The 20,020-nt window shown below is 40.7% G+C and overlaps 4 protein-coding genes across 6 annotated transcripts; 2 read left to right on the top strand and 2 right to left on the bottom strand.

The window, feature by feature from the left end:
- Positions 1-686: 686 nt before the first annotated feature.
- Positions 687-9,324, bottom strand: pole2 (polymerase (DNA directed), epsilon 2). 2 transcript variants are annotated; one of them, XM_052125261.1, is made up of 19 exons: positions 9,194-9,324; positions 8,911-9,011; positions 8,733-8,808; positions 8,499-8,576; positions 8,252-8,345; positions 7,745-7,819; positions 7,577-7,660; positions 5,627-5,683; positions 5,502-5,550; positions 5,350-5,422; positions 3,799-3,971; positions 3,613-3,702; positions 3,465-3,519; positions 3,054-3,110; positions 2,863-2,940; positions 2,667-2,775; positions 1,168-1,344; positions 958-1,025; positions 687-832 (listed from the first exon to the last, which is right to left on the bottom strand). In XM_052125261.1, the coding sequence occupies exons 1-19, from the start codon at positions 9,259-9,261 to the stop codon at positions 814-816; spliced, it is 1,581 nt and encodes a 526-aa protein (XP_051981221.1). In that variant the 5' UTR covers positions 9,262-9,324; the 3' UTR covers positions 687-813. The 2 variants fall into 2 exon arrangements, with proteins under 2 accessions (XP_051981221.1, XP_051981220.1); XM_052125260.1 differs by having other exon boundaries at positions 3,054-3,113.
- A 207-nt stretch (positions 9,325-9,531) lies between these two features.
- LOC127642776 (kelch domain-containing protein 1-like) lies at positions 9,532-13,853 on the top strand. 2 transcript variants are annotated; one of them, XM_052125262.1, is made up of 13 exons: positions 9,532-9,680; positions 9,897-9,967; positions 11,687-11,804; positions 11,887-11,999; positions 12,108-12,192; positions 12,279-12,362; positions 12,503-12,583; positions 12,723-12,781; positions 12,892-13,001; positions 13,085-13,157; positions 13,264-13,348; positions 13,459-13,511; positions 13,632-13,853. In XM_052125262.1, the coding sequence occupies exons 1-13, from the start codon at positions 9,576-9,578 to the stop codon at positions 13,756-13,758; spliced, it is 1,164 nt and encodes a 387-aa protein (XP_051981222.1). In that variant the 5' UTR covers positions 9,532-9,575; the 3' UTR covers positions 13,759-13,853. The 2 variants fall into 2 exon arrangements, with proteins under 2 accessions (XP_051981222.1, XP_051981223.1); XM_052125263.1 differs by lacking the exon at positions 9,897-9,967 and having other exon boundaries at positions 9,536-9,680.
- Positions 13,854-14,932: 1,079 nt separating this feature from the next.
- dnaaf2 (dynein axonemal assembly factor 2) lies at positions 14,933-16,982 on the top strand. The gene is made up of 2 exons (XM_052125258.1): positions 14,933-16,428; positions 16,540-16,982. Exons 1-2 carry the CDS (start codon positions 15,004-15,006, stop codon positions 16,927-16,929), a joined length of 1,815 nt encoding a protein of 604 aa, XP_051981218.1. The 5' UTR covers positions 14,933-15,003; the 3' UTR covers positions 16,930-16,982.
- Positions 16,983-17,147: 165 nt separating this feature from the next.
- Positions 17,148-19,722, bottom strand: lrr1 (leucine rich repeat protein 1). The gene is made up of 4 exons (XM_052125259.1): positions 19,279-19,722; positions 19,105-19,203; positions 17,708-18,435; positions 17,148-17,591 (listed from the first exon to the last, which is right to left on the bottom strand). The coding sequence occupies exons 1-4, from the start codon at positions 19,444-19,446 to the stop codon at positions 17,336-17,338; spliced, it is 1,251 nt and encodes a 416-aa protein (XP_051981219.1). The 5' UTR covers positions 19,447-19,722; the 3' UTR covers positions 17,148-17,335.
- Positions 19,723-20,020: the final 298 nt, after the last annotated feature.

Here is a 20,020-nt window from a genome sequence, read left to right on the forward strand (position 1 = left end):
CTCAAGGTTGTGCGTGTTGTGGCTTCACAAATGCTTTGCTGCATACCTCGGTTGTAACGAGTGGTTATTTCAGGCAAAGTTGCTCTTCTATCAGCTTGAATCAGTCGGCCCATTCTCCTCTGACCTCTAGCATCAACAAGGCATTTTCGCCCACAGGACTTCCGCATACTGGATGTTTTTCCCTTTTCACACCATTCTTTGTAAACCCTAGAAATGGTTGTGCGTGAAAATCCCAGTAACTGAGCAGATTGTGAAATACTCAGACCGGCCCGTCTGGCACCAACAACCATGCCACGCTCAAAATTGCTTAAATCACATTTCTTTCCCATTCTGACATTCAGTTTGGAGTTCAGGAGATAGTCTTGACCAGGACCACACCCCTAAATGCATTGAAGCAACTGCCATGTGATTGGTTGATTAGATAATTGCATTAATGAGAAATTGAACAGGTGTTCCTAATAATCCTTTAGGTGAGTGTATATCACTATATGTAAGATTTTGTTTCCTGTTAATTAAAATTATACATCAAGTTATATCACGTCCTTGTGTCATGATCCCTTTTATGTGCCTTTTATATAAAGACTGATCTGTTTAACCAGGCTTACACCTAACGTCTAGCAGTCAGAACTGCAGAAAGCAGCAAAATAACACTCATTTTCAATATTTATTTTATTTAAAAATGCAAAACCACAACAAAACTGGCACCCAGCAAAACCACTATTTTGTATCTACTATAAGAACATTATTTTTAAAGGAATGAACATTTGAAAGAGAAAATTTAAGTAAAAAACATCCGTGCCAGCCTCTTCAACTTTAAAGACCTTGTAATTTGCTGTAGAAAAAAATAAAATAAATATTAAACATGGATGAGCTTTCATTTGGAAATAAAAACAATGTCCTTAAATGAATAAAGGCACAATGTTAATCAAGAGGGCTTAGATGGCAAAAGACTGATACCTGTCCTCAACTGTTCTGTTGGAGGGGTAGTACACTTTAAAGGTAAATCCACTTCTTGGAAAAGAGCCCTGAAGAGAAAGACAACAACAGATTTCATGTCATTCATCCTGAATGATGGGTTGTGCTGTCAGTGCAGTCAGGACAAATACATGCACACGTCACTTATATTTCATATTCACATGAATAAAATAAAGACGTGAAGGGGAGTACCGGGTTGATGCACAGACAGTCTGTGTTGCTGATGTTGAATGGATCATATTTGTCAGCGAAGACGATGACATCAGGCACAGGATACACTCTTAAGGCGTAGTCATACGCCCAGTACACAGGACACACATAGAGCGGGAGTGGCGTCAGGTGACCTTGTGACAAGATTGTCTTTACAAACTGTTGAACAAAGGCAGAATTACTAGAGCTGTCAGAATAACACGTTAATAAGTGATTCATTCAAAAATTAACTTTTCATAATTGCGATTAACCCATTTACAGATCTGACATAATTCAGCTTGGTTCTGAACAGTGGTTGGAATAGGACGTCATTACACTGATGCACACCCCACAAACACACACCTGTCCCAATGGCACATCTGATGTGGACTTGCAGTCTCGTGTAATCTACAAGAGCGTAGTGGGTCCTATTTAACATTTTAGCACTCATTTGGTGCTCATTAATGCACCCTACGGCTGATCCCGCATCAGTGCGAGCTCCACAGCGGTCTTTAACCCAACGGTCCCGGCTGCTGATCCTCTCGATCAATCACAGCATTGTGGACGAGGCGATGTCAATTGTTAGTGTTAATTGAATTAATATTGATTTCTTGTGTACATAATATCACATTTGAATGTGATGTGCATAATTGGTTTTAAAAATAAAATGTTTTATTGTGTTTACCAAAGAAGGAATCACTCATATTCTATTGAATAGGTTTTCTTTGGGAAGTTTTGTGTTCATAAAATAACTTAAAACTAACCCTAACCCTATTTCAGTATTATTGTGAGTCTCTCAAACATCAAGACATTTCTGCATCTAGCTCTATCTTTCAAGATTCATTATATTCATTAAAATAGCAACACTTGGTCCACTGGTGAAATATAACCTGAATAAGTGTGGCTGTGTGTATAATATAATGATTTCTATAGCAGTGTGTGAGACATGTATTCTCCTTTCTATACATTTGACTGTTTTAAGCACCTGCATGCACCCGTTCAGGTGTCTGAGTAATGTTTATTTGTTCTTGAAACACTTCAAGGATTGTTGATTTATACGTGCGCTTGTATTTCAGATGTTCATGATTATATCTTGTAATGGTTCGTTGTCAGTGTGTTACTTGGAATTATGTATATAATAAAAACAAATACTCAAGAGTTAGTTTAAAGTGTTACTTCACACTATCAATATCAATGAGTAAATCTGTATGTATAATAAAAACAATGTATAAAAATGCATCTTGAAGTCTTTAATGGGCTGTACTGCAGTTTAAAGTGTTTCTGGATTGGTCAAATATCTGTCTGAGAACATTCAGTGGACAAAGCACTCCAGACAACACGAGTTGAGGAAAATCAGATGTGATCAAGGAGCTTCATACTGTTCCTGACATTGAAGAGATCATTCTGTCCCTCATTGTCACTCTCATTAGAAATCAAAGATGGCGCTAGTGTGAATAAGATCTATTAACATGACTGACACAGATCAGACAGCTCGTACTCACATGGGATGGGATGTCCAGGTTGTTGCTGGGAAGTCGTACACAGTTTCGGCACATCTTATTGACGAGATCTTCTCGAATCACCACCATCTCTTGACTGCAGTACTGTATTCTGATATATGAAGTCACAAAATCCACATGAAATCATGAAAGCCCCCTCTTCAACAAACAAACAGATGATGTCCATCATTACAGATACCTGCAGGGGTTGGTGGTGAACACAGAGAACGGCACTCGCTGTCGAAATTCTTCTGTGATGTGTTCAGCTAAAGGAGGTCTGATATCACAAACATATTCTCACGTATTCAAGGAAGTGTTCAATTACATTGCAGATACATTCATAAATATCTAGAGTCAAGAAGTAATTAATAATCACGGCCAATGAAATACCTGGGTAGGACATTACCGGGCCCGGGGTCTTCTGGACCAGGAACAAACACAAAACGACTGCTGCATAAACACATTTAAAACGGGTCAATAAAGTCCTGGACACTGTTGTGCCATGACATAAATCCTCAATGAGAAAGATCTAACATAGCAACTATGTGATTGTGTAAGGACAGTTTCTGTTTTTATTTATGTTATTGTTTGTTTCTATTGGGTTTTATCATGTTATTGATGTCATATCGGGGAAGCTGTAATGCAAATCACATTTCAGAGAAATCAGATAATAAGTGTCGATCAAATGAGAAAAACATTGTGTTCATATGCATCTGGTTGAGTAAGAAATAAATGAGTTTTCAGTCTTCAACACTTTCTTATGGCACAGTTTCAGGGTTAGGACTGATTATAATGTCTCACCTGCTATGAATGCTGGGATATTCACAAATGAGATCCGCAAGTGCTTTAAACGACTCTGGAACAACAACAAAAACATTTTTGCATTATGAAAGAATAATTTGTATCACTTTACCAAATGATTGAGGAGAGCAAACGTTCTACAACAAACCTTTGAGTGTTTTTATCTGGTTTTTGCCGTAAGGAGCAGAAGAAAAACTCCCACAGAAGATGAAGCAGGTGGGGGGCATCGCAGAGTAACCTGCAACCGTTTGAGGCATTTACACAGAAAAACTTTTACAATATTATCCATTTGGGACAATTTGAGCACAAACTGAAATCAAGGAAATCACTGAACCTGACAACATGGTGTGAATCTTCTCTAGAACCTCCACACTGTCCAACCACACGTCCGACACGATAACAAACATGGCGTCTTCATTCTCTTCCTCCAGCTGCTTTAGTTTGGATGATGCTTTGACCGCAGTGGTGGACGGCCCACCGAAGAAGTTTATGTTGCCATAATAAGCCCTGGACACAGAAATGCAACATTAACAGGTTGTGATTGTTAACATTAATAAATGCATGAAATATCATGAATGAACTATACACCGATCAGCCAAAACATTAAAACCACCTGCCTAATATTGTGTATATCCAGTCTGACCATTCTCTGTTGATCTCTCATCAACAAGTGTTTCATACACTGTCGCTCACTGGATGTGTTTTGTGTTTTTCATTCTGAGTAAATTCTAGAGAATGTTGCGTGTGAAAATCCCAGAAATACTCAAACCAGCCCGTCTGACACCAACAATCATGCCACACTCCAAATCACTGACATCACATTTTTCCCCATTCTGATGGTTGATGTGAACATTAACTGAAGCTCCTGACCCGTATCTGCATGATATTATGCACTGCTGTCATACGATTGGCTGAATAGATAATCACATGATGATTGTTGTTGTCAGACGGGCTGGTTTGAATATTTCTGGGATTTTCACACACAACAGTCTCTAGAATTTACTCAGAATGAAAAACACAAAACACATCCAGTGATGGTCAGTTCTGTGTATGAAACACTTGTTGATGAGAGATCAACAGAGAATGGTCAAACAAAGTCTACAGTAACTCAGATAACCACTCTGTACAATTGTGCTGAATATCATCTCTGAATGCTGTTCTGACATGCGGGTTGGCGCTGTTTTGGTGGCATGAGGGGGACCTACACAATATTAGACAGGTGCTTTAAATGTTGTGGCTGATTGATATTTATCCTTTTATCATTTACTACATTTACATTCATGAATTCAAGGTATACATTTAATCAGTTTGTGTGTTCCTTGGGAATCTTGGAGTTGCTTATTTAGTTTATTTTGACTAATGTAGCTAACTAATGTTAACTAACCCAACCGTACTGTACAGTAATACCAGAGAAACACAATTGTGATGATTTTAAATGATGTTTGTTATGGGACATTATACAGCGAGCAGTGTTCTGCACATATCCCCTCAGAGGGTCACCCCTGTCCTTGACCCGGGCAAGCACCTGGGCACACAGAAGGGAGGACGGAACTAACCCAAACTTGCCCCAGAGTTGTCCTTCAATGAATAATTTCTTTCTTCCTATGTCTGTTTCTCATAAAGTAGCAACTGCTATTTGTGCTTCTGCTGTTATCTGTATTAGTTTCTAGAATGTTTGTGTTTGATTAGCTTCTCTTCTGCAGGTGCATCATGGCTGTAAATGTGTCGAACAGGAAGTTGTGTTTTGCATAGATCCGGCTGTGCTGTATGTATTTTCTGTAAACTCAATAAAGCTCTCATGCATCATTGGTCTCGTCTTTGTCTCTGGTCATCTTACAACAATGTCAAGCGATTAGTATTACAGTAAATGAGATCTCATGTACACCTGGTAACAGAGGACGGTTCTGTAGGTGGAAACCCGAAAGCGTTCACATGAAACACAGAGTCCTCGTACCATCCTGTGAACACAACAGACAGAACATGTGATCATTCCCATAATGCAGCGAGAGCAAAACTCACCCTCAGCAAAAGACTCACCCTCAGCGAGGACGAAACACGACTCCGTGTACAGACCACTGTGGAACTGGTATGATTAGTGTTAAGAAATAAACAGGAAACATTCCCCAAGACAGCAGTGCACGTGATAAACATGGGAAGGATATTGCCTTTGATAGATTGAGCTGAACTGTGCCACTCGGATCCTCCAGGAAGAATTTACCCTGAAAGTCAAACAGAGTCGGTCACGTAAACACATTTGTGCTCGGATTAAACAAACATTACTATGAATATAATCACAATGTTATTAGACACGATACGACAAATTGCACAGAAATCCTAGACTGAAAATGGAACTGAAACTTTATTTGGCCACTGAAACACAATGGCCAAAAACCTCAAACTGAGGAGTTGAAATTAGACGTTGTTTGAAATAACTAACACAATTCTATTAATATGAAGTGATTTTTCTAAGTGATTACACTTGTTCTTCAACTCTTTCACATTATAACTGTTAATATGGGTTTTAACATGACAACTGGAATGGCATATCGACCAATCAGCAGTCAGGACTTCCTCTCAGTTTCATAACAACCTTTTATAAGCATGAGAGTGTTCTAACAAACATTATAAACGTGATGAATGTAAATGTGACGGATGTAAACGTGAAGGAGGTAAACGTGATGAAGGTAAACGTGAGGAAGGTAAACGTGACGAGGTAAACGAGACGGATGTAAACGAGACGGATGTAAACGTGATGGAGGTAAACGTGATGGAGGTAAACGTGATGGAGGTAAACGTGATGGATGCAAACGTGATGGAGGTAAACGTGATGGAGGTAAACGTGATGAAGGTAAACGTGATGAAGGTAAACGTGACGGATGCAAACGTGATGGATGTAAACGTGATGGATGCAAACGTGATGAAGGTAAACGTGATGAAGGTAAACGTGATGGATGTAAACGTGATGGATGTAAACGTGATGGAGGTAAACGTGATGAAGGTAAACGTGATGAAGGTAAACGTGATGAAGGTAAACGTGATGGATGTAAACGTGATGAAGGTAAACGTGATGGATGTAAACGTGATGGATGTAAACGTGATGATGCAAACGTGATGATGCAAACGTGATGATGCAAACGTGATGGATGCAAACGTGATGGATGCAAACGTGATGATGTAAACGTGATGGATGTAAACGTGATGATGCAAACGTGATGGATGCAAACGTGATGGATGCAAACGTGATGAAGGTAAACGTGATGAAGGTAAACGTGATGAAGGTAAACGTGATGAAGGTAAACGTGATGAAGGTAAACGTGATGGATGTAAACGTGATGATGTAAACGTGATGATGTAAACGTGATGATGTAAACGTGATGGATGCAAACGTGATGGATGCAAACGTGATGGATGCAAACGTGATGAAGGTAAACGTGATGATGTAAACGTGATGATGCAAACGTGATGATGCAAACGTGATGGATGCAAACGTGATGAAGGTAAACGTGATGATGCAAACGTGATGGATGTAAACGTGATGGATGCAAACGTGATGAAGGTAAACGTGATGAAGGTAAACGTGATGGATGCAAACGTGATGGATGCAAACGTGATGGATGCAAACGTGATGAAGGTAAACGTGATGAAGGTAAACGTGATGGATGTAAACGTGATGATGTAAACGTGATGATGTAAACGTGATGATGCAAACGTGATGATGCAAACGTGATGGATGCAAACGTGATGGATGCAAACGTGATGAAGGTAAACGTGATGGATGTAAACGTGATGGAGGTAAACGTGATGGAGGTAAACGTGATGAGGTAAACGTGATGAGGTAAACGTGATGATGCAAACGTGATGGATGCAAACGTGATGAAGGTAAACGTGATGATGTAAACGTGATGGAGGTAAACGTGATGGAGGTAAACGTGATGAGGTAAACGTGATGAGGTAAACGTGATGAGGTAAACGTGATGAGGTAAACGTGATGAGGTAAACGTGATGAGGTAAACGTGATGAAGGTAAACGTGATGGATGTAAACGTGATGATGTAAACGTGATGAGGTAAACGTGATGGAGGTAAACGTGATGGAGGTAAACGTGATGAATACCTCTTTAAGCTGTGTGATCATCCCGAGCACAATCACGTCACCCAGTTTAGCTGTGCTGCCCAAAAGAGCTTCAACCGTCTTCAGCTGATGATAGTCACAGATCATAAACATTTATTTAAATACATGAACATGCTCTGTATGTCTCTTATAAGCACGTGCCATTTTTACCTGGAATTTGTTTCTCCCTTCATCTGGAGCTGATCCAATCACAGGAGGGGTGAAAAGTTCATGTCTGTGTGTCCGCTAGTTTATGAAGGAATGACAGAAACGTACGGTTTCAACATTTGACTGAAACATGTCTGTTGTGAACAGTTGTGATCAGATTGTGAGGGTCTGATGTCATCATGACACACATCAGTGTTACTGCATGTTGACAAAAGGAAAAAGCCCAGTGTTTGATTGGCAGGTGAGTATTAGCATTTCCACTACATATGTGATGCGGTCACATGTGTTCCTCTGAATGTGTTTTAGGTGATCACTAAATGTTTCGGGACCTGTTGACACCTGTATTTTATAATGGGATCACATCAATGCCGTCTGAAGTTGGGTTTTTCATTCCAGCTTATTATAAAGTTGAAATGTGTTTTATGACTCAAAGAGAACCATATAAATAAAGATTATTATTGTAAACATGATAGGGTCACTCAGCATGTGTTCATATCAGATGATTCTTGCCTGCTGTAGGATTGTGTGTCGTTCTCTGAAGAGTTCGGCTTTATCTCTCGATTGAGCGCACAGTTTAGGAGGCGGATGATTCGTCATGCTGATACTGACAATGAAAATCAAACAACAGAGTTCATGTATTCATCATATTCATGCAGCACAAAGCTGATGAAACCATAAACAGCATCAGATTAAAAGTCTTTGCTCATTAAACAACATAAATAATATCCTGATCTTAATCCAGTAAAGAATTCCTTACGGTACAAACTTCTTCCTCTCTGTGCTGTAGATGAATCGAGGAACATCAAACGCTCCAATAATGTTGAAAACATTGTCACTATAAGAACAGAAATATTACAGAGAGTTAGTTCAGATATTAAAGTGAATAACAGTGAGTTAAAGGAATATTCCAGGTTCAATACAAGTTAAGATCAATCAACAGCATTTGTGTCATAATATAATATTCCTTTAATTCAGATATAAATATTCTCACATGGTCTCATCACATGACTGACTGCAGTCCTGAACAGCTGTCTCTGCCACAGACAGCTCGATCATACTGGACGACACTACAGACAGACAGACAGACAGACAGACACATCATAATCATTATCATTATCATCATCATCATCATCATCATCATCTTCTTCTCTGTGGTAAAACAGACTTACGCGGCTGTTTTTCAACGGCATCTAAGATTCGCTCAAGAACTTCATCCAGATCCGCTTCACTGACAGACTCCAGAACCTGCAGCAGATACCGGCTGGACTCACTGAGACCAAACAAACAAACAAACAAACAAACAAACAAACAAAATATGTTACTGATCATGAGATTGTTGTGACGTCATTCCAGTTAAACCCTTCATCAATGAGGAAATGATCAAAACATCCCGTCACTGACTCTTAATGAAGCAGTTGAATGTAAAGATGAATGTAATGAAGAGTCACATACGGTCGCAATATTAATCCGCGCATTTTAAATCCCGCGCTCACTTTCTGCTTCAGTCTGCGCGTCTCCATCTTTAACTGCTCCCGCGAAAATCACGCAACTTCCTGTCCAACATGTTCCGTAAACAACTCACACTTTCCAAAAGAAAAGTCCCGTTTCGCTCTTTAGCTGCGCTGATGTTTCGCTTATATAACACTTTGTTTTGTTTAGTTTTGGCTCATATAAGACCCTATGTGTGACGGATGAGATGACGTCATGAGACTAGAGAGAGACTACACACACACACTCATCTGACAGGCGTGTTTGACATCAGATGTCTCGCTGCTTCTCAACACGGAGCTTTATCGCCTCATAACAACATTAATAATCATAAAGTATATTGTTGATGTGTGAGGAGAGGAGTGAAGAAGAGCCGCTGGTCGCTCGCGAGAGAAGCGGACACACTGCGGCGACGGACGGGCACATGTTATATGTGTGGGGCGGTTATGTGGTAATAATCAGGACAAATCATATTTTATTAAATAGTGCTTCAATTTGTGCTATTCTGATATATTGAATATTATTAATATGAAATATTGACTATGTTTTGCAGTCCATGTTTAATAACACTTTTATTAACAGTGCAGTAAAATAATACAATTATTGAGTAAACATGTTGAACACATTCTGAAAAATTAACTTATATTTTATTATTTATTTTCCTCAGTCAGTGGCACACCACGAAGTTTTTCTTCCAAATGACGAGCTTTGGTTGTATGATTTAGAAAGTGGTTTATGGTAAGAATCGCTGTTATATTGTTATTATAGTTATTATAGTTGATTATATTGTGTAACAGGAGAGAATGTGAACTTTAATGTGTTCCCTTACAGGTCAGTACACTCGACATTGCGTTTATTAATGCATATGGGAGTGCCTTCTTACACGACCTAGTTGAAACCTCTCTACAATAACACATATATTCTAATATTGGCTATGGTGTTTGAGCCCTGCCTGTTTTGGTGCAAATCTGTCCGTTATAAAAACAGGTGCACAAACACCATTTCCTCAGAATTTCTTCTTTCAAGTCAGTGATCATCTCTCGTTTCGAAGCCCTCTACCCTTCGCCACTGATATACACGAGTCAGCGAACGGAATATTCGCGGGAACACATTCCGCTCCCCTGCAGTGCTCCGGGGAACATCACTCTGACTCGCCCCTTGATGCTTCGAGCGACATATGTCCCAGGCCACTGGGAGTGGTGAGGTGTTCACTGATGGGTTCATGATGCCGGCATCTCTATAGGCAAGCATGATTTAATTAATTCCTTAAAGGAGCAAGACGATTAAACCCACCTCTCGGCCAGCTACTGTCCAGACTTGGGACTTAACTTTAGTCCTAAAAGCTCTCAGTAAAACTCAGCCTCAGGAAAACCGGTCGGTGACTTACATGCACTATCAACTGAAAATTCATGTCTGGAGTTTGGCCCTGGACTTTCAAGATCTACTGTCAAACCCAGAAAAGATTCTGGGCCTAATGTCCTAACCACACCCTTCAGAGCACAGGTGGGTCACCTTCAGGCCTTCTTCCCTCCTCCATAATTTGGGATCAATAACAATAATTGCATTTGTTGTGCCCTGTGCGGGTGTACATGCCAGTTCAGACTGTCTGATCAGCTCTTTGTATGCTGTGGAGGACGCACAAAAGGAATATCCGTCTCCAAGCAAAGACGTTCTCACTCATGGGCATGGATTATGGTGTATTCTTACAGGACATGTTTTGCAGCAAGATGGTCCTCGCAAAACACATTTGCAAGGTTTTACCACCTAGACATAATGTCTCTCCTCACAAGTCCTCTCTGTTTATAGCGCTTGCTATTCATTGGCCAAATATATACTTATGCTCCTCCGTTTAAGGACAATCTCCATCTTTTTACACAACCGCCTGCATTCAGGCTGTTGTGATTTACTGTAAGTCACAAGCACTTACATTATAAATAAACTCCCTTACAACTGGGTTCGTGAAGGGGTTAATTCATATGATATGACTATAGTTCATATACTCATTATGAGTGCTCTCCTCCTGGCCCAACACGAGGATCCCTCACTGCAGTATTCTCTTGTCGGTCACCGTCCCACAAGAGTACAGCGCCATGTTTCATCTCTGGGAGGTTATGTCGTGTAGTGCGGTGTGATGGGATTCTGCTCCACATATGTGTTAATAAACTCAATATCATGTGTACCGAGTCTCAGGGAACCAAGGATACATACATAACGAGACGTTTTACACTGTTAGAAGATTATAGAACAAAAACACATTGATATGAGATGAATAAAGCCGTCAGTGACAGTTTGATGAGATAAATATCAAACTTTGCAACATGTTTCATATTCATGTTTTATTCAACATGTCCTGATTAGATGTTATTGATAACTGTTTAACCTCAGCACAAAAGGCAAGACTGTCAAGAGAACTCAATAATGTGTCACTTCAATGTATGGATGTACTTTATCTGAAAGGGAAAGGCGTGACATGATTGGAGAGATTCCTCCGTCTATGTCAGGCACATGTGGTTGTGTTGTGAATGGAGACTTCATTATATTCGGCGGCTGCTGTGATGATGGACAAACGAATGAGGTGAAACTGGATTCTGTGTTCATTTGCATCATGAGCCTCAAACGTCATACTGAGCCTCCACATATATGTCGTTATATGTTAGCATTTCTCAGTCAATCTTCACGACGGAAAGTTTATCTGGAGGAAGTTGATACATCGATCTGGATCTTTACCTTCACCACGAGATAAACTGTCCTGTTGGGTTCATAAAGGACGGTGAGCGCGTCATATTTCTGCATCTCAATTCATCAAGAACATTTTTACAATATGTAGAATTTATTTATGTAATAGTTGCAATATGAGACTGTTTTGACCTTTTAACAGAATTATCTACTTTGGTGGATACGGTCACAAACTGCTGAATGAAATCACTGATCCAAAGAGCTTCATTGTGGATGAAGCATCATGGGTAATTTAGTTTATACTCCTCACGGTTAAAGTGTGTGATAGTGATTCATCCATAGATTCAGAAGTATGTATTATTGATCTTGTCAGGCTGAAGATGTTTTCTGGGGATGGAACAATGAAATTCATGAATTTGACCCAGAAAGCAGCAGCTGGACGGCACCACAGACGTTTGTAAGTCCTTCACATGAATCATTGATTATTTATAATTCAATCATTACGTTACTGTAGTCTATATTGAATATGATGGGTTAATAGTCAAATATGTTCTGTTGATTTCTGAAGCAGTTTATGATGTTATGAATGATTGACAGGGACATGTTCCGGCCCCACGTGCCGCGCACGCTAGTGCTACGATTGCTAGTAAAGGTTACGTATGTGGTGGGAGAATAATGGTGAGTTTTTATTCAGACTGCTGCTCTCTTAATGTTATTTCTCATTCCCAAAGAAATCCTAACTCACCCCTTTACATTAGAGTTATAGTGTTGAAGACATGTTGCATGTTTTGAGAAGACTCGTGTCATGTGTGTACAGGAGACGAGAACGAGTGATCTGTATTGTTTGGACTTTAATACATGGACATGGTCAGAAATGTAAGTAATCTACAGATCATTATTCATGTAACCTATTTATTATTCCATGTCATCGCTCTTGTACCTGCACACCAGGATGTGTGTGTGAAGTCTTGTGTTTTATACATCAGTGTACCGTCCACCGAAGGGCCTTTGGGTCGGTCCTGGCACACATTAACAACCGTGTCAGACACGGCACTCTTCCTGTTTGGTGGACTTAGTGTGGACTGCAGACCTATGAGTATGTCAATCAAATAATACTTTAATTGAACTAAACTGTTGCTTAAACTATAAACATTTAACCGGTGTTTTAATTCCTTTCAGGTGACGGTTGGATATTTAATCTGGAGACGAAAGGCTGGACAAAGACGGAGCATCCAAACCAGGACAAACCTCGGTAAGTGAAAACATGATTATTAACATGATTATATAGTGTATAAAAATGCACTTATAATAAGCATGTTGATCCAATGAGATCTGAGTGTGTTCCTCTCGTGATTCAGACTGTGGCACAGCGCTTGTGAAGCGAGAGACTCTGATGTCGTGGTGTTTGGAGGAAGTCATGATTATATTCTTCTGGTGGACTCAGTAAGTGTTGCTCAGCATCATTAGGGAAACATCAGCAGTCTCAAACAAGATGTCAAATATCAGTGAAGTTACTCTCAGCAGTGTTATCTGTAATCATCTTGTGTTTTTAGGGTCATTGCAACGATGCGATAGTTTTCCAGACTCAGCCTTATCCTTTAATCCGGTAAAGATCGCCGTATCATTCAATCATGAAACAGACACGCGTTTGTTTTCTAACGCTCATGTTGTTCTGGAGCATCGCTTCAGTAGTGAGGAGAATAACTAATATGGTTTATTTCCTCAGATTATGTGAAGACTTCATCGCTACTCATGCCAGCCGGTTCCAAGCACAGATTCTCCGTTTACCTCCGAAACTCAGAAACTCTGTGCAGAAAAGAACGACTTTCTTCAGGCCAAATAGGAAATCATAGAATGTGTTGAAAATATGCAATTATTTCTTTTAATCTAACAAACTTGACTATTGGACTCAAATTGTTTTAATAAACTCCAGCTACATTAATACTCATATTATTGCAGTTATATTTAATCGTCTACATTCAGGATTATTAAACTACATTTATTTGATCTGTGTTGAACTGATGAAAAACTTTATTTGCAGCTACAAAGTTGCAAGTATTTGTGTGAAAGTAAATGTTTGTGTCCGACTGGAAAACAACTTGTTTAATATTAATATTATTACTCATCTAAGTTTTCTTTCTTCCATAAATCTGCATTTGATTCCTATTGAAGATATTTCAGCAGGTAATACAAAATAAGAGGTAATTCTGACTCTTTATTTCACAATTGCGACTTTATTTCTCTCGATTTAGATTTTATAACATTATATAAACTCAAAATTGCAACTAAAATCTTGCAATCGTGAGTTTATATGATGCATTTTCAACTTCATTTTTGCATTTGCAGCGATATTTCTCATCTTTGTGTGGCATTCTCTCGATGAGATGATCTTACAAATATACAGATAAGCCACAACATTAAAAACACCTGCCTAATATACTGATCACATTTTTACCCATTCTGATGGTTGATGTGAACTTCAACTGAAGCTCCTGACCCGTATCTGCATGATTTTATGCACTGCTGCCACACGATTAGATGAATCACAGGAATGAGGGCCATGATCAAATTATTTGTTTACCCAATCAGAAGACTTTCTGCCTGTCAATCATTGTGCACGTTCTCAGGCACCATCATCGCTCAACCTGTAAAAATCTCTTTTGTGCTGTTAACAATAAACTGTTATTATTTTGGCACATTTGTTTAATCCCCTTGCCACTAAATTATAGTATTTTCGTTTTTCTGTTCTAAAAACTCATGTTATGTTATTGCAATAAAATAAAAAGTAATGCGTCTTCTCGTTGGCTGACATCCATAAATCCAGCTTACAGGCTGGACAGGGCAGAATCACATGTTTTGTTTTGTATCACCAGCAATATGAATTATATTAATTGATATAAATGTTTATTTTCCGGGTTAGTGCTCACGTCACAGACCGGTGTGTGCTCAAGCGAAGAGCAGTTCTGCTCGCCTGCAGCTCTCTGTTGTAGTCGCAGGTTTGTTTCCATGGTTACAGACACAGTTGGCCCTCCATTAATCAAAGTTTCGACACTCGTCTTAATTTGATAACTCACAAGCGTTTAGTTGAACAGTTAACAATGGCTTTTGGCAGCAAAATTCAAGAGCTGAATTTGACACGAGATGAAATGAATCGATTCGGCGAAGCTTTAAAAAACGAATCGTTCCGCGCGTTACTGAATGAATATGCCGCAGAAATATCCAACCCTGAAAACAAGAGACAATATGAAGAAGAAATTAAACAGCTGGAGGAGGAAAGAGGCATGAATGTGCAGTTTATTCACCCTGAATCTCATCATGTGTTGAAGACGAGCAGCGCTCACGGGAAAACATTCATCAATATTTGTTCCAATCAACTGATCGATAAACCGTCATGCGCCGCCGCCACAGACACCGACGGTAAAACGGGATATAACTGGTCGTTACCGTACAGTCTGACACCCGGGAGACCGGACAGAGATGCTAAAGGAAACACGTGTGTGATATATGATGTAGTTTATCATCCAGACGCGATTCACATGGCAGAAAACAACCGCAGATTTATGAACCTGATCAACAGCACAGCCATCAGAGGAATCGAAGATTCATTTCAGATTAAACTCAACCGGAACACAAAACAACTGCAAATGAGATATAAAGGAATTCCACATCCAGCTGTGATCCGCAGACCGATACCTGCACATGTGGAGAAGAGCTCAGGTGAGGAGGGACTGTCATTTCCATATCCGGATCAGACCGGACCCAAACCAGATCAAACTGGTGCAAAACCAGATCAGACCAAACCAAATCAGACCGAACTCAAACCAGATCAGACCGGACTCAAACCAGATCAGACCGGACCCAAACCAGATCAACACAGATGTTCATTGTCCAAACAGCCCACAATCCCACACTACACCCTCAAATACAGATCAGTGCTGGATCTACAGGAGTGCTCCAGCGCTCGACCCAAACACATCATCATCATCATCGATTTACCGCTTCTCAGATCTGCTCATGATGTTGATGTCCATGTGACGGAGAGACGACTCGTCCTGGAATCTCAAACACCATCATATAAACTGGATCTGCTGCTCTCGTATCCTGTGGATGAAGATAAAGGAGATGCAAAGTTCAACAAGACTAACAAACAGCTGACCATCACACTTCCTGTTGTAGCGGTGAAGAACCCTGAAATATCTCAGATCAGACGTGATGATGATGATGAAGAAAAGCCTCATGAGGACACAGAGAGACCTTGTGAGACGGGTCACACACAATCAAACACGCATGATTCAGCATCAGTCACATGTGCTGTTAGTGAACTGGACCGATCTGAACCTCAATTAATCAACTTACTGAAAGAAACACACACAACTGATACAGGCGACGATGTATTGATCAACCCGACAGTGATCAGAACAGAACCAGAGGAATCGGATCATTTCCATCATACATGTGCTCCAGAAATCCAGAACATGGAAACAGAGGAAGATCCTTCCGACATTGACACCAATCCTCAGGAGGTCAGTAACACTGTTGAAGAGATCCAGTACGTGTCTGTATTTAATCATGTATATAATAACAACATGTCTGCTTCAGCGGTTTAGATGATATTCATCATGTCTTCTCCACAGATGTCTGTCAGTGACTCTCAAATCCACACCAGCGGGACACCAGACGCTCATAACACCTCCGACGGAGAACAGGAAACTGAACCGCACACTGACGAGCGTCCTGGAGCATTCTCACATGAAGATGAGCAGAAATATCCAGTGATGTCATCGTATGAGCAACTGAAGGAGTCCAAACGCTTCTCAGAAGAGTCCAGTGCTGCATCCCAACACGACCAGTCCGACAGGAGCGCCACTTCAGTGGAGGAAACTGGAGTCTCATCGACGGATCCAGCAGATACTTCCGATCCTCTGCCTGAGATTCTGAGAGAGACCGATCCAGACGACAGAGAACTGATCGTTTGTGATCACAACATCTGTTTCCAGAACACTCTATGCTTTGATTTGGACTAAAAGTCAAGTGAAGTTTTATTCTGAGATTTATGAATCATTACGTTACATTGAAGTCATGAAGAGTCACGTCGTCTGTTTTATACTTTTCAGTTCATCGTAGAATAAAGTTTAGTGTGTAAATACAGAGAAGAAGAGATCGATTTAAATGTGTCACACAACGCTGCAATCGCATGAAAATATGAGTCTGTTATGCAAATGCAGTTATTTTGAACAACTTTAATTTGTTTCTGTAAAACATCTGTAGGGATCGAGGGAACTGAAGGTCTTTGCAATTCAACTTTAAGTAAAAAGAGGACAAACACTGAAAACACACGCCGTCATTCGCTGTGCTGTAAATCTGAGATCTGTAACCGTCGATCGGGTGGATTTACAGTCACACTATTAAACATTCATCAACACGCCCGCGTCATCTCAGTCCACGCTGCACGCAGATGTCCATGAACTCGCAGTAACACGTGAGCGAGCAGAAATATCGCTGCACTGGAGCTTCTGTGCCGCCCATGTTGTCCACTAACACAACGGTGTGAGACACCAGGTGCAGATTCATACTGACGGCCGTCCGGATGTACGACTTCAGACTCGCACGGCCACAATCACACACTTTAGAGAACTGCAGCTCATCGCACAAGTGGAAGGGGATGACACGAGGACCATACGGGATTCTGCAAAGCACAACACACAAACATGACGAGATCAGCACTTTTATCTAATGAACATTTGATAATTGGTCAAAAGTAGATTCTGTTTGTGAGAGTAAAAACTCTTGAGCGTTCCTCACCTGAGGTCGAGCACAGCGCGGGACGTTAACTCCTGTAGCGTCAGAGGGAACGTCAGGTGTATCGTGTGGTCAAGAGCGTTGGCTTGAGTGAACGGGTTCCCAAACAGATCCAAGTTTTCCAGACTCAGCTTCCTGAAGTCCGCAGGAAGTAGAGTGAGCTGGTTATGAGCGGCGGACAGGAAACGCATCTTTGCGAGCCGCCCGATGTGGAATGGCAGCTGCAGGAGTTTGTTTTCGTCTAGTTTAAGGTTGACCAGCTCGCGCAGCTGACAGAAGCGAGCGGGCAGGACCGTCAGCCGGTTCTGACTCAAGTCCAGATGCTGAAGAGACGTCTGTAGACTCGACACGCACAGTGCGTCACTGAAGTTCTCCAGGTGATTGCTGTGAAGAATTAATTCAGCCAGGCAGCTCAAGTCTCCGATGGTGGACGGCAACGTCTTGATGTGATTGTTGCTCAGATCTAAGCGACGGAGCGCTTTGAGCGACAGCATACGCATGTCCACTCGTGACAGTCGGCAGTACGACACCTGCAGCTGTTCCAGGGAATACGGGAAGCAGGAAGTGAGCGGATAGTCCTTCTTTGACAAGATGGTGAGCTTCTTCTTCGGCTTCTCGACATCACGGGCACGGACCGGTGTGAGGGTGGACAGCGGGAGAGAGGCCGTGTCACTTCCTCTGTGTGCCAGTCGGGCGGCGGAGAGAAAGTTTTTCAAGCTGTTGATATCGGCCTGTACAACACAAAAGAACAGCATTTGAAAGAAGGGAGTATTTCAACGACAGTATAAAGGGTCAACCGAGAGAGAGGTTTGAACAAACATCGATTCTGTTCAAATCACGATTCTTGAGACAAACGATTATAACATTTAATGTTCATTATTACACATTTAGCTTAATGCTACTGTGATGATTGACAGGTACATTTAGGAAGTTGTATTTGTGCAGTTCCACATTAACAGGTTTTCTCTCTGAGCGGTTTCGTTTTTTAATTCTGCAACAAAATATCAATATTTAAAAACTTTGTAACTATAAATCATCGTCTCCGGTCAGCAGCAGTATGTGCGTTCACAAGAGCTCTAAGTTCATACCGCTGCTGATCGGAAATGAAGCTTTATAAGTACTTAAATATTGATCTATTTAGCACTAAAAGTGATCGTATCGCTTTAGAAGACATTAAATTAACTGCTGGAGTCGTATGGATGATGTTTATAATGACTGTCTGTGACATTGAGCTTCAAAAGAGAAATCTCATCCACTTGCATTTTAAGGAGCTACGGAGATATTTCTGAAAGTCAGACACACCTGAGACATCATGAGTGAATGAACGAACCCTTTATCAATACTGTCATGTCCTTTATAATGAAATGTTTAAGCAGTAAAATTGAGAATGATATTCTTACTTTACTCAAACAGATGTCAATGGCAGGTTCCTTCAGTCGGACTGTTGCTTTACCTTCTTCAACAAACCATGTGAAGAACTTCTCAATGTTGTCCTTCAGCTGTACACACACAAACACACAATCATAAAGTCCTGATGCACATCTGCACATATAAACTCATGAGGAATGTCTTGCCTTGTATCTGGATCCGCTTCTATCTTTGGCCGTGCAGATTAACAGATATAAACTTTTGTCCACATGTTTCCCGATGGATAAAACCGCTCGACTGGATTTGCCTTTATTCTTCAGACCCACAGACGGCAACATCCGATTCACAACCTCCACGTCACACTGCAACTTCATCCTGATGACACACAAACACACAACTTCAGCTGATAAACACACACAACTTCATCCTGACGACACACAAACACACAACTTCAGCTGATAAACACACACAACTTCATCCTGACGACACACAAACACACAACTTCAGCTGATAACACACACACACACACACACAACTTAAGCTGACAACACACAACTTCAGCTGACAACACACACACACACAACTGCAGCTGACAACACACACAACTTCATCCTGACGACACACAAACACACACACAACTTCATGCTGACAACACACAAACACACAACTTCAGCTGATAACACACAAACACACACACAACTTCAGCTGACAACACACAACTTCATCCTGACAACACACAACTTCAGCTGATAAACACACAACTTCAGCTGACAACACACAAACACACACACAACTTCAGCCTGACAACACACACACACACAACTTCAGCTGACAACACACACACAACTTCATCCTGCATGACACACACACACACACAACTTCAGCTGACAACACACACAACTTCATCCTGACGACACACAAACACACAACTTCAGCTGACAACACACA

Source organism: Xyrauchen texanus, unplaced genomic scaffold (genome assembly GCF_025860055.1).
Source record: "Xyrauchen texanus isolate HMW12.3.18 unplaced genomic scaffold, RBS_HiC_50CHRs HiC_scaffold_790, whole genome shotgun sequence".
Lineage (NCBI taxonomy): Eukaryota > Metazoa > Chordata > Actinopteri > Cypriniformes > Catostomidae > Xyrauchen > Xyrauchen texanus.